At 42.2% G+C, this 13,779-nt stretch overlaps 1 protein-coding gene across 2 annotated transcripts in view; it reads right to left on the bottom strand.

Annotated features, from left to right (window-relative positions):
- Fry (FRY microtubule binding protein) overlaps nt 1-13,779 on the bottom strand; it is a 365,147-nt gene that overhangs the window by 271,442 nt on the left and 79,926 nt on the right. The window contains exon 1 of one of the 2 annotated variants that reach the window (XM_042685417.1): nt 12,474-12,558. The exons of the other annotated variant lie outside the window; for it this stretch is intronic. Within the exon in view, the coding sequence (XP_042541351.1) occupies nt 12,474-12,543 (70 nt within the window). The 5' untranslated portion in view covers nt 12,544-12,558. Of the gene's footprint in view, nt 1-12,473; nt 12,559-13,779 lie in introns of those variants that run through there. 2 annotated transcript variants of the gene reach the window in all.

Raw genomic sequence — 13,779 nt, 5'->3', positions numbered from 1 at the left:
TTTATCAATTGGTCCAGTTTTGTATGCATAAATATAACATTCAAATGGAATTTTAATACACTATTCTTTTCATAGTAACCAAAGTACATATTTCACTATTTAAGGCTAATCCAATCACCTTAGAGTTTCTTTTCTTTTTTTCTTTCTTTTTTTTTTTTTTGGTGGCAGTACTGGGGCTTGAACTCAGAAATCTGATCACTGTCCCTTAGCTTTTTCACTCAAGCTTGGAGCTCTACCACTAGAACCCCAACATTACTTCAGGCTATTTGCTGGTTAATTGTAGATAGAATCTCATGGACTTTCCTGCCTAGGCTGGCTTGGAACCTGGATCCTCAGATCTCAGCTTCCTGAGTAGCTAGGATTACAGGTGTGAGCCACTGGTCCCCAGTAAAGGTTTCTTAAGCTCAGAGAGTGGGAAAAAGTAATGAAAATTTAATTGTATAGTTCCATAATACTGCACTTGTGCTGTTAGCTGAGAAATCCTAGAATTTCAAAGCTGTCTTCTACTTCGGAACTACTTCGTACTTTGCAATTGATTAAGAACCACAGAAACAGTCAGAGTTATCAACCAAATTAGGGTTGATAAAAGCACTTAATGTAGATTTGAATGCCTCCTCAAAAAAAATTTTCAACTTCCTTAAATTGACACAACAACAAATCCTTACAGCAGTATAAAAAGTATTAGCTGAAATGTTACGGCTTTGGCTTAAATTTCCATCTGCAGCTCATCAAATGACTAAACAGTAGAAAGGAATTAAAACAAATCAGACTCATTACAGAGTCTGATATGCTGGCAGAATATAAACTTCCACTTCTTAGCATCTGGAATTTTGGGTGACTAACACGTGCTTATATGTTCCTTGAAAAAAAAGAGAAAATGTTTGTAGGACTATGGGTGAGATATATAATCATTAAAATTGATGTGCAGAAATATATAATTCAAACCTGGCACAAGTGGCACAGGCCAGTACTCCTACTTAGGAGACTGAGATTTGAGGATTGAGGTTGGAATCCAGCCCAGACAGACAAATCCCATAGACTCTAATCTCCAAACAAAAAATCCAGACATAGAGGTAGGTGTAGTTTAAGTGGTAGAGCACCAGCCTTGAAGAAAAGAAAAAAAAATACAAACTAAGGGACAGTACCCAGTCTCTGAATTCAAATCCTGGTATTAACACAAAAGGAAGGAAGGGAGGAAAGGGGAGGAAAGAAGGGAAGGAGGGAAGGAAGGAAGGAATCAAGAAAGAAAGGAAGGAAGGAATCGAGAAAGAAAGAAAGAAAGAAAGAAAGAAAGAAAAAAAGAAAGGAAGGAAGAAAGGAAGGAAGGAAGGAAGGAAGGAAGGAAGGAAGGAGGGAAGAAAGAAAGAAAGAAAGAAAGGAAGGAAGGAAGGAAGGAAGCAAGGAAGCAAGGAAGGAAGGAAGGAAGGAAGGAAGGAAGAAAGGAAGGAAGGAAGGAAGGAAAGGAGCTGTCTCCCTCTCTCCTTCACCCCCTTCTCTTCACCCCCTCCCTGTTTAACTTCCCAAATATAGGTAAGAGAAAGAAAACCAATCAGAATGATAGATAATAGTCTTTACGTTTGTCCCATGTGCAAAATTTTGGTATGCATGGAAACTTTCTGGGTATATCTGGATTCCTGGCTCTCTAAAGGTCTAGGTAGAAGGATTTCTAGTGCCCACTAGTCAAGAGATCAGTCTGAATAACCTGGGAATATCCTGATCCCAACAGGATGGCAAAACAAAAACATGGCAACTCTTCACATTTTTCTAATGTACAAAATGTCTCTCTGAAATGCCTGCTGCCTCATATTCTGAAATATGGTTTTACATGTCTTCTTTAGCCATCTTGCTAGGAGAAATATTTTAGCACTTTTATAAAACTCAGCTTGCCAGCATTAGGCTTCCTTCTGATTCTTCTCTGATGTGGGAGAAGTACAAATCTGTAAAGTCAGTGTCAAAGTCAAACATAACCTCTCAACTACAATCCTCCAGAATCTGTATTGGCTCTGGAATATGACTTGATTATTCCACCCCAGAGTTCTGAAAGGCCTGGGTCCCTCTGTATTAAAAGACCTGAATTCCCAATCTAACAAGGATGGACAAGAGGGTCCATGGGCCTCGGCATAGCATCTGAGTATGGTGCATCTGTATAGCTCTCAGAATGTGTCTTCTCCATAGTTGAAGCTCAGTAGTAAACAGATACTAAAGTGCTCCTGAGACACTGCTGAATAGCAAAACAGGCAGGCATAATAACCAGCATAAACTTAAGTTCAGGTAGAAGTTTTGTAGTGTATGCCACCACTGAAAGTAGGTAAAAGATGCTCTTATAGACTAAGGCTATTCCCCATTGCTATTCCACACCAGGGATATGCAACCTTCCATCCTATTGCTGTCTTATCATGTGTCCTACAGCTCTGAGATGGAGCACTGTTGAAATGACCATAATGAATAGCTTCTAGCAAGGGAGAGATCAGTAAGAAAGAAGTGAAGTTATGTACTATTTGTGTAGGGGAGGAATGGAGGGGGTACACATGTGCACATGCCAGTATGGGGGCTTGAACTCAGGGCCTGAGCATTGTCCCTTAGCTATTTCTGCTCAAGGCTGGGCACCACCTATTGAGCCACAGCTCCATTTCTGACCTTTTTTTGCTGATTAATTGGAGATAAGAGTCCCATGGACTTTCTTGCCCAGATTGGCTTTGAACCACAGTCCTCATATTTCAGCTTCCTGAGTAGCTGGGATACAGGTGTGAGCCACCAATGCCAGCTAAGTTGTGTACTATCTTGTTCCACAACTTCTTGCCTTCTGTATTGGGGTAGTTTGCTCTTAGTGGTGGCTCCCAGAAGATACCACATTGTGGAAAGTCTTTTGCTTAATTTACCTTTTTTCTAATCTTTAAAAACTGTACAAAATTGGCTTCAATTCAACCTATCAATTTATGAATATAATGCATCTTGATCAGTGTTACCCCTTGCATCATTCTCTTATTACCCACCTATCCCAGTCCTATATTCTCAAATTACCTAGTTCCATTTTTATATACATACAATGAGTGTGAATATCTGAACATTATGCATGTAATCATCTTCTGTTCCTCTCTCCATTAAATATTTGGAAAAGAAAGCTAGAGTCTGGGGTGTAACTCTGTGGTAGAGTACCTGACTAGCATGCAGGAAGACCTGGAGTTGATTCCCCTCTCCTCTAACAAAAAGAAGCTAATAAATCCAGAAAAAAAAAAACTTAATACATATCTTAAGAGATAGATTCACTTCTTAACAACTGAAGTGATGAATACAAACCTTACTGTATTTTATAAAGTTTCATTCAAAGGTTAAAACTGTGGTATTCCATGCTGGTAATCCTTGGGAGGCTTACATAAGGAGGATTTCATTTTTAGGCCAGCATAAGCAGAAAAATCCACAGAGTCTATCTCAGTGGAAGAAGCTAGACATGGTGGTACATGTCCAGCTACAGTGTGAAGTGAAAAATAGAAGGATCAAGTGAAAAATAGGAGGATCATGGTCTAGGCAAGTACCTAGAAAGAAAGCAACTAGTACAAAAAAGAGCTGGAGGCATGGCTCAGTAGTAGAGTGCCTGCCTAGCAAGTATGATGCTCTGAGTTCGAACCTCAGTACCAAAAAAACAAACAAAAAACAAAACAAAAGTTGTGGACCAAGAACATTTTATTTATACACTTCATGAAATATACACCATGCGAATATCTTTTACCATAGAAACTCTACTTAAGAAGACTCAAATCTTACCTTCATTCACTGGGTACCTTTAAGAAGCTGGCTTAGTCACAATCAGTGCATCTCACTCATCAAATGAGGTGAGGTGCTTGAAGCAACTGAGCCTACCACCAGGAGCTAAATAAATGTAAGGCTCAATACCCATAAGATATCTGCACAAAGAGAAAACTCATGGATGGGGCTGTCAGTTTACAGAATAGTCATTCCTCATGGGCCCAAATGTACATCAGAGCTCAGCTCATTCTGAAAATCACCTGAGACTTGAAAATGCAGAAGCCATTCATCATAAGACAATCTGTATATTAGCCAATTAGTTCAAGTCCTTGAACTGTACTGATTGGAGCCTTAGTTTAGTAGTAGAGCACTTGTCTAGCATGCCCAAGGGCCTGGGTTTCATTGCAACACACAAGACACTTTTCTAAAATGTGTAAATAAATGAGTTTTGAAACAGATGTCTTTTACATAAAGAGAATATTTGTATCCACTGAAACATGAAAATACTGGCAACTTTCTCCCAGATTGTCAAGTTATGCAGGTCATCTCCTACTGCTCTTTGCCTTGTGCCCTGAAGTATTTCAATTCTTGTTGGCAACTTTACTAAGCAGCATGCAAAAGAGGGCAAAGAAGGTGAAATTCAATCCTTTTGTGCTGCCAGTCTTGTAGATGGATTTAGGGAGGAACAGGCCATATCTAGCAGGTAAAGTAAGTTTGCTACTGTTTCCTAAACTGAAATATAAGCCATTAGAGAAATCTCAACAATGTAACAATGTAAGGAAACTAGCATCAAAAGAAACAAAAATTTTAAAAAAACATCTTTTTTTTTGCTAGTCCTGGGGTTTGAACTCGGGGTCTAGGTGCTGTTCCTGACCCTCTTTTGCTTGAGGCTAGAACGCTATCACTTCAGCCGCATCTCTACTTTTGGCTTTTTTGGTCATTTACTGGAGATAAGAGTCTTGTGTACTTTCCTGACCAGGCTGGCTTCAAACCATGATCCTCAGATCTCAGCTGGCATGAGAAACTGGTACCCAGCCATACAGATGTTTGTTTGTTTAGTTCTTCTAGCCATTTATTGCAGGCAAACATAAAGACCTGAATGTATTCATGGCACATGTATGCGCGTGTGAGTGGACACACACATACACAAACACATAATTTTTTTTATTATTGTTTATTAGGGCTGATGATCAAAGCCAGGGCCTCATATGGACAAAGTAAGTCACCATGGGTGCCCACCCCAGTTCTGGAGCCATCTGAATTATACATTCATGTACACCTGTTAAAAATCAACATAAAATATTTTTAATAGAGCCAGGAGCCTGGGTGGCCCATGCCTACAGTCCTAGCTACTCAGGAGGCTGAGATCATGGTTCAAAGCCAGCTCAGGCAGATTCAGCTCAGCCAGAGATTCTTATCCAATGAATCACCAAAAAGGCAGTGTACTGGGTCCATGAGGTTCAAATACCATAGTGTTAGCCATGACCAAAAAGAGGGTTCAGGGACAGACCCAAGTTTGAGGTCCAGGGCAGGCACCAAAAAAAAATTTTTTTTAACAAAAGCACACCATGTTACTATAATACTATTTTGTGAGAGTGTACACGTGTTTAATGAAAAGATTACAGGGACAGGAAGACTTTTGAGTGTTTATAATAAGGGGAAGAGACAGACCGTTCAGGGGCCTGAGGGGTATTGCCAATGAAAATGTAAATACCTACAGTTTCCAACAGTGTTCTTGATCTTCTCCCCTTTGGTGACAAAAACAGTGAAATTATTTGTTGTATTGAGAGAGAAACTGGAGAGGGGGGAGTCCATGGTACTTAAGATCCCTTGGTTTTGAGAAAATAATTTTCCTAAGTCCTGTCTCCACCCCTTCTACCCCCCTTCACTCCCCCCACCCTCCCACCCCTCATTCAATGTAGCTAACAATAAAATCTCATTGTATAGAAGAAAACAAAGACAACAAGCAGAGAGGTCAGATGGTCCCTTTTTCCCAGGGCAGTGGCAGATGACATCCCATATTCCAGCATAATCATTAACTTTCACTTTCAACTGTCCCAGATTGAATGAATAATTATGTGGTTGCCCTATATCTGAGTCCCAAGCATGAGAGTTGACACAGGATGGCAGTTACTGTTATTCTAGGGCTATTCATGCATTGATATGAAATCAAATATCTCTGATTTGTCCTGACCATAGCCCAGAGATATAAACCCCTTTCCATTTGGAAAGTGTAAGCGCTGATATGGGATTTTACTTCTCATAAGATCTGCAAGCTACTCTAGGAGAAGAGACCTAACAGTCCTGGAGACTGAGTGAAACCACTGAGTCAACCTTGTAAGCTGCAGGGACACTAACCACTCCCCTGCCCGAACAGTGCTAGATCTTTCCTCTGTGAAAAGAGCTAAGTGGGCCTGGCATTGAAGGCTTACCCTTATAATCCCAGCCACTCAAGAGGCTGAGATCAAAGGATCACGGTTCAAAGACAGTTGGGACAAACAAATCCAAGAGATAATTATCTCCAATTACCCAGTAAAATGTCAGAAGTCGAAGTGTGGCTCAAGTGGTAGGGCCCCAGCTTTGAGTGAAAAAAAAAAAAAGTGAGAGTACAAAACCCTGAGATCAAGGTCCAGTACCAGCACCAATAATAATAATAATAATAATAAAAAGGACTAAGTGAGCAGGGGACATAATTCAGTGGTAGAGCACTTGCCTAGTATGGGTGAGGCATTCTATCCCATAACTTGCACTGCCAAAAACAAATAAACAAATGACAAACTTCCACAAACCCAAGGCAAACCAGAGTAAACAAAAAATAAAACAACAAGAGCAGCATGTACACACAAAAACACTCACACAAAAGGATGTAATGTGTGCTTGCTAGAGCAGGAGCTATACCACCTAACTGGATTTAGGCAACTCTTTGAATCTTCTTAGTTATCCCCTTCTTTAAAACAAAATAAAACAAAACAAACTTGTAAAGTATGTTTGAAGTAGGTTTCATTGTTAGAGTAAAACTAACGTTAGAGTAAGGTGGCTCAGGCTAGTAATCCTAGCTACTCAGCAGGCTGAGATCTGAGGATCACATTTGGAAACTAGCCTAGGCAGGAAAGTCTATGAGACTTTTATCTTCAGTTAACTGCCAAAAAGCCAGAAGTGGAGCTGTGGCTTAAGTGGTAGAGCATAAGCCTTGGGCACAAAAGCTAAGGGTCAAAGGTCCAGGTTCTCAATTCAAGCCCCAGTACCAACATCAAAACCAAAACAAAATGACAAAAACCTAACATTAGTCTTTAACTTTTTCTTAAGTTTTTCTCATAGGATTCTTGGAGTTCTGCCATCATACAACCAGGCATTAAAAGCACGGCTTTGGGACAGGGAATGTGGTTCAGTGGTAGAGTGCATGAAGTCCTGGGTTCGATTTCTCAGTACCACATAAACAGAAAAAGCCAGAATTGGTGCTGTAGCTCAGGGACAGTGCCCAGGCCCTGAGTTCAAGCTGCAGGTCTAACAAAAACAACAAAAAATGAACAAACAAACAAAAAGAAAACCAAACCACTGCTTTGTCACCAGTTCAAGATGCATTACATCCATACTTGCCCACAATTTCTCTTTGGTTCCAGAGCAAACTCAACACCACACAAACCAACATTTCTATGCTACAGAATCTCTTTACCAACACAAATACAAATGCCCTTACTGCAACGTACCTGAAGAACACTGCATCTGAGTCTTCAATGAATGGATGCAAGTATTTCTAGAGCAACGCTGGACCTACTACAATGCACACCGACCTCTGCCTACTGCCAAGATGATTCAGTTCTACCCCCATCACACGACTATTTGTGAATGGCTTCTACAAACCTGAAAGAGGTTAATGTGCATGCAAAAGATTTCCACCATGGTGTAGCAAGGTTTGTCAAATATTATAGGAAGGGTGGAGACTACCCTGTGGAAAAAACAAGGTGTTGAATGGATCTTAATGTACCTTCACTCATTGGGCCAGTGTTCACTGGGCATCCTGGGGTGGCAGGGGAGTTACAAACACAAGGAAGCCATTTAGAGCTTTCAGACTACTGCAAGAGCCCACACACCAGCTCTGTGCAGCAATGCCAGGAAAGCCATCCCTCCCTGTGAAAAAAAAAAAAAAGCTTGGAACTTTTCACTCTGTAGTAAACCTAAAAGCCCAAGGTGATTTTTCTGCTACTGAGAAATTCCTGGGCCAACTCCTATGCTGCTAGAAGGTACGTACTTAGGGGATGTAGGAATATTCTGATAGTAGCTGAGAAAGAGTAGAGCCCCGAGTTTGGTCCTCTGTATCACGAAAGGAAAATAATAAAATCGAATGAAAAATGAACTAGATAACTCATGGGCAGGGATGAAAAGGGGAACATGGGGGAGAATGAAGAAAGGGGTGACATTAACTAAGAAGCATTGTCCTCATAACGCTTTTGGGCAACTACATCATCATCATTATCATCATCATCAATTAAAAATAAAGTAAAATGGTGGGAGATTTTAAAAAGTAGATCTTGAGGGGGGAAAAAAATCACCCAAAGCAAATAACTTACTGGCATCTCTTCACGTAGCTCCCTTCTCCAGTGGTGTAGCCAGAACTGACTACTCATAAAATAACCCACTGAGGATGCCAAGGCTAAGGGAAGAATGGCCCAAGCCCAATTTTTCAGTGAGTTTAGCAGAGAAGAAAGCATTTGAACACACAAGTATTATTGTAACATTTATTGAGCATTTACAGTGTGCTAGATAGTATGCCAAGTGCTATCTTCACACCTCACTGGCTCTGCTGGAGCACCCTCCCCCTTTTTTTCTTCCACTTCACAGATGCAGAAACAGACATGGAATCATGAATAAACTCTCCAAGGCCACACAAGTACAGGAGCTGGGGAGCAGAAACAAGCCCATCTGGCAGTGTACCTTATGTGCTCTTGGTGAGGATGTGGAAGATCAGGGGCTGACACGTGCACAGGAATGAACGTGGGAGCAAATCAGTGGGTGGAAGACAGAGAAGAAGACAAAAGGAAGACAAAAGAATGCCTAGAGCTGAAAGAGGGTCCTGAATGCTGGCCACTGACACTCAGTGGAAGAGGGGCCTTTCATTTATCAAGACACAACTAAGTAGTCCAGATTAAACTGAGAAGGGTGGTTGTGGCCACAGATAGCAAGGGGCACTAGCTTGGGTACTGCTCTGCAAGGAGGAAGATTGGGACAAGAGTTAGGAAGGAGGGGCTGGGAAGGTGGCTCAGTGGTAGAGCGCTTGCCTTGCATGCCTGAGGTACTGGGTTCGATTCCTCAGCACCACATAAGCAAAAAGAAAAAAGCCGGAAGTGGCGCTATGGCTCAAGTGGTAGAGCGCTAGCCTTGAGCTGAAGAGTTGAGGGACAGCGCCCAGGCCCAGAGTTCAGGCCCCATGACAGGACCCAAAAAAAAAAAAAAGAGTTAGGAAGGAAAGCAGGTGTTGGGGGCTCATGCCTGTAATCCTAGCTACTTAGGAGGCTGAGATTGGAGGATATGACTGGAAGCCAGCTTGAGCAAGAAAGGCTGGTGTGACTCTTATGTCCAGTTAAATGCCCAAACGCTAGAAATGGAGTTAATGGCTTAAGTGGTAGACTGCTAGACAAGAGCAGTATTGAAAGAAAAGAAAAGAAGAGGAGAAAGAGAGAGAAAGAAAGAAAGAAAGAAGAAAGAAAGAGAGAGAGAGAGAGAGGGAAGAAGGCAGGGAGGCAGGGAAGGAGGGAGGGAGGGAGGGAAGGAAGGGGAAAAGGGAAGGGGAAGGGGAAGAGGGGGGAAAGGAAAGAAAGAGCAACAAGCCAGGTGTCCAGGGCGTAAGGAGGTGCTTCAGTGAGGTGTGTACAGGACACGTTTTCCAGACATCAAAGCATTTGATTTCCAGCTCTGCCCATTCAAACTTAAAGGGCAGCCGGACAGGATGGGCGTGGCAAGGAAGAGGAGAACGTCAAACTGAATACTGAATAAAAAGCTTCTACAACTTGCCAAGGAACGACTGATTTACTTAATTGGCTTGCTAATTCTTCCAAGGAGACACGGGTACATAAAATTACATTTTCTCTACAATATGACATTTTTTTTTAAATGGAAACTTTAACCAGAAAATGCTTAGGAAATCATCTTTCCTCTTACTATCATCTAGCAAAGCAAGCAGCCATAGCAACTGAGCTTGTTTCACTGTATTTTTTGGGGTTTTTTTTTTGGGGTGCTTACACTGGAGATTGACTCAAGGGCTGGCCACTGTCCTTTATCTTTTTTGCTCAAGGCTAGCATTCTACCACTTGTACTATATCTTCATTTCTGGCTTTTTCATAGTTAACTGGAGAGAAGCATTTCCTGGAGTTCTCCAATGGTGATCCTCAGATCTCTGCCTTTTGAGTAGTTGGATAACAGGTGTGAGGCACTGGTGCCCTGTTGTTTTTATTGCTTTTTAATTGCTGTGCTTTTGTAAATAATCACATCATACAATTAGGGGGAAGGTTCTTCATTCAGGTATGTGGGCGGGCACCTTTACCTCTCCAACCTCGGCTGGTAGACAAGCATGGGCAGGCATAATTAGTGCCTCATCCAGTGCCTCCTCCAGGCAAAGTTAGGAGGAGGTTGAGCCCTAAGGTTGCTGTTTCCTACTTTGCCTTCAGCACAAATGCCTTTTTCTTCTTGCTACTGAAACTATGTGAAACTTAGCAATGAAAACTATGTTAGGCTGTAATCAGGCAAGTGTTGTAACAAGCTCTAAGAAGATAAACATGGACCATATATTTTTTTTCTTTCAAGAAAAGACTAAAAAAACATTCTGGCCTCCTCTCCCCCAAGAACACTGGAGATTCACCAAAGGGCAGTCTTGCTTGATAAAGGAATTAAGATACAGAGTTCTGGGGTTGTACCTTAGCCACCTCTTGTAGCTAAATGTTTGGCTGATGCAATTGGGAGAATTTGAAACTATACAGGTACTTTAGAAGGAGACTTGAACAGTCCTTCTTAATCATTGTTGGGATATGTGTGCTGGGAGAAGGAAAAGAGTTTAGGAAAGAACTTATGCTTTGTCTAGAGTCATTTGATAATAGATCAGGGCTGTGATTTGAAAAGAAATCCCACCAGACTCAGTATTGTCATATCGTGATGTTTTAAGATTGAATTAGGCAATGACAAAGACTGATGGGGGAAAAAATAGTCAGAAATAATTAAATGGTGATTAAAGATCACACACTACTGTCAAACTCTTAAGTTTTTTTTTCAGTAAAAAAATGCGCTATAAGGTATCTAGTATATCAGATTCTTTTCATTAATCAAAGAGTAGACAAAGGAAGATTCATTCTTGAGCATGAAGTATACACATAATGAATTCAAGTTAAATGATTATGGTTTTAACCAATAAGAGAGTGGTGTTTGGGCAACCTTATGCCTCCCAAATGGCTTCCCATTTGTAGAAAAACAGCTGCACACAAGCTCCATAATGTATACAAGAGTGTGAAAAAGCCCTGGGAAAAATGGTTTCTATGGATATCATTGAGAACCTCATAATCCCATACTTTCAGGATGAAGGTACTGTCATCATTTTCTCTAAGCCATTTATAAACCCAGGTTTTCTCCAGACTAGGGTTTTGTTTACTTAAGAACAACCTTGGCCCCAGGTCATTTGTAGAGATCATTAATTGACACCTCTTTCGATTCAGGTAGGCTAATTAGTATATACCAAATAAAACTCAAATTTTTCTTGGGGAAAAATTTAATGCAAAGCAATTCAAAATCTATAATGCCAACCAATCTTTTCATCTGAAGCATGTACAAAGACTGTTGGTTAAACACAGAAGACTTTGTTTTTAAACTGTTCAGAGAAATACAAGACATCACTGATCACCTGAAGGCCTCAGTTCTTTCTTTCTTTCTTTCTTTCCTTCTTTCTTTCTTTTCTTTCTTTTCTTTCTTGTCTGACCCTGTATTAGGAATGGGTTAGAGGTTGCCTTCTTGAAATTGTATTGCTAAAATCTATATGTAGGTCAGAAATAGAACTTCAGAAGCCATAATATTCTCTGAATAGCCTAATGAATGAATGATTGGGGCCAAGTCTCATTTGTTTATATTTCACAAAAATGCACTTTATTTGGACTAGAAGAAACATGAAGATTTTTGTAATGCTAGTATTAAATGGCATTCTAAAACAAAACATATGTAACTGCCTCTGGGTATATTAATAATAATGATAATAATGATAATAATATAAAAAGATAAGCCTTCAGGTTTTGGGCTAGTAAGGAGTGTTTTTTCTTCAGACAATACCCTAATAAAACAATTACAAAGTATTCAGAAACCCTGCCACACCCCTTTGATTAAACTGCACTTCACAAAATATTTAGATAATGCTCTAAGCAAATCAAATAAACACCGAGCCAGGAAACTGCAGCCCTCGAAGCCCGAACGTACACTCGCCAGTCAGAAGGGCCACATAGCCACTTGAAAATTAAGCAAACAAGATCGTCTGTCATTCCACTGCAGCTCCCAAGCACTTAAGCAAAGCTAGTTGAGCCCCTGACATTTGGATTTTTTCCCCCCACAGCAGATGGAAGCAAATAAATAAATAATTAAATAAAACTTCCTGGGCCCACACAGATATGTGTTAACAGTGGTGCAGATCTGATTTCTCTAACCTTACGCAACATCCAGCAAACAAACACACACACAAACAAAGGTTATTTTGTAGTACTCACTATTACTCCAAGATTTCAGCAAATATTTGATACTGATCTCAAAGAAGCCGGAATCTTGCTGGCTGGCCATGTTTGCAGCATACAAAGAGGGACGGACGGACGGGAGGCTGCTGAAGGAGCAGGTACCAGGCGTGGAGAGGCGCCTGTCACACGGGTTAGTGATGTAAGCGACGGGTCAGAGCGGGGAGGGAGGCTCTGCAGATCCACCTCCAGCGCGGGCAGGGAGCCCTCATTTAAAGCCCATCGCTGAGCCTAAGAGGGATGCTCAGCCACTGCTCCTCCCACTCCTCTTCTTCTTCCTCCCCCTCCTCCTCCTCCTCCTCCTCTTCTGGGGCCAGGACGGGCTTCTTGCTTGCCGAGTGCTGATCTATCTCCTTGCAGTCCTCCCAGAAGGCAGGCTCTGTGTTCATTTCTGGGCTACCATAACCAGAAATGCCTGCTGCGGGTCCGCCCACAGACTCTGCTCCAACCCAGGTAGGGTAGCAGCGAGGAAGTCCCCACCTGAACCGTGATCCGCTTTCTGTGGGGGGGAAGGAGGGGGAGGAGGGGAGGGAGGGTTTCTTGGCCAGCCTCCTCCCTGCCCACACACCGTAGACACCCAGGCTTGAGGGACAGGCCCAGGAACTCCGCCCCTTGCCCTCTCTGTCCCTGCCCCTGCCCAGTGAGGGTCTCCACTTGGGGCCACCGCGCTCTCACTCGGCCTCCAACCTGGGCTGCAGGAAGGAGGAGGAGGAAATCTGCCGGCTTCAGCAGGGCCGTTCTGAGCTTCCAGGGCCCAAGCCGGGCCGGGCAGAGGATCCGCCTGCTACTTCCCCTGCTGTCTGTCTCTGAAATCTACACAACTGCGGCACGCTGCGGTAAGCCAGGCTGCACAATCGCATCTGGTCGCAGCCTCCTTTGGTGATGGAAAAGCTACACACACACACACACACACACACACACACACACACACACACACGCACGCACGCACGCACACACACACACACACACACAGGTGGTGTGTGCCTTCGCTTGCTCACTCCCAGAATGCGAGGCTTTTTCCAAGGAGGCCCCCCCAAGCCCTGACATGTGCACCCTGCTTGTTTACGGAATGCCAGGGATTCCATCGCGGACCTATTTCTCAATCCTCGCAATTTCTAAGAATCCTGCTGCCCCATGAAGCTGATGTTATATGTAGTAAAAAGAGAAGCAAGCCAAAGCATTCGGTGTACAAAGGCTTTTTTTTTTTAACTTCATGAATTCTCGATATCAAGTGTTCTGATTTCAGTGTGAGCTTTGTTTCACATGATCATTCAGCTGTACTGGG

Source organism: Dipodomys spectabilis, unplaced genomic scaffold (assembly GCF_019054845.1).
Source record: "Dipodomys spectabilis isolate Male_0828 unplaced genomic scaffold, ASM1905484v1 ptg000095l, whole genome shotgun sequence".
Classification (NCBI taxonomy): domain Eukaryota; kingdom Metazoa; phylum Chordata; class Mammalia; order Rodentia; family Heteromyidae; genus Dipodomys; species Dipodomys spectabilis.
Note: the sequence above shows the minus strand (reverse complement) of the source record. Positions and strands in the feature narration are given on the sequence as shown.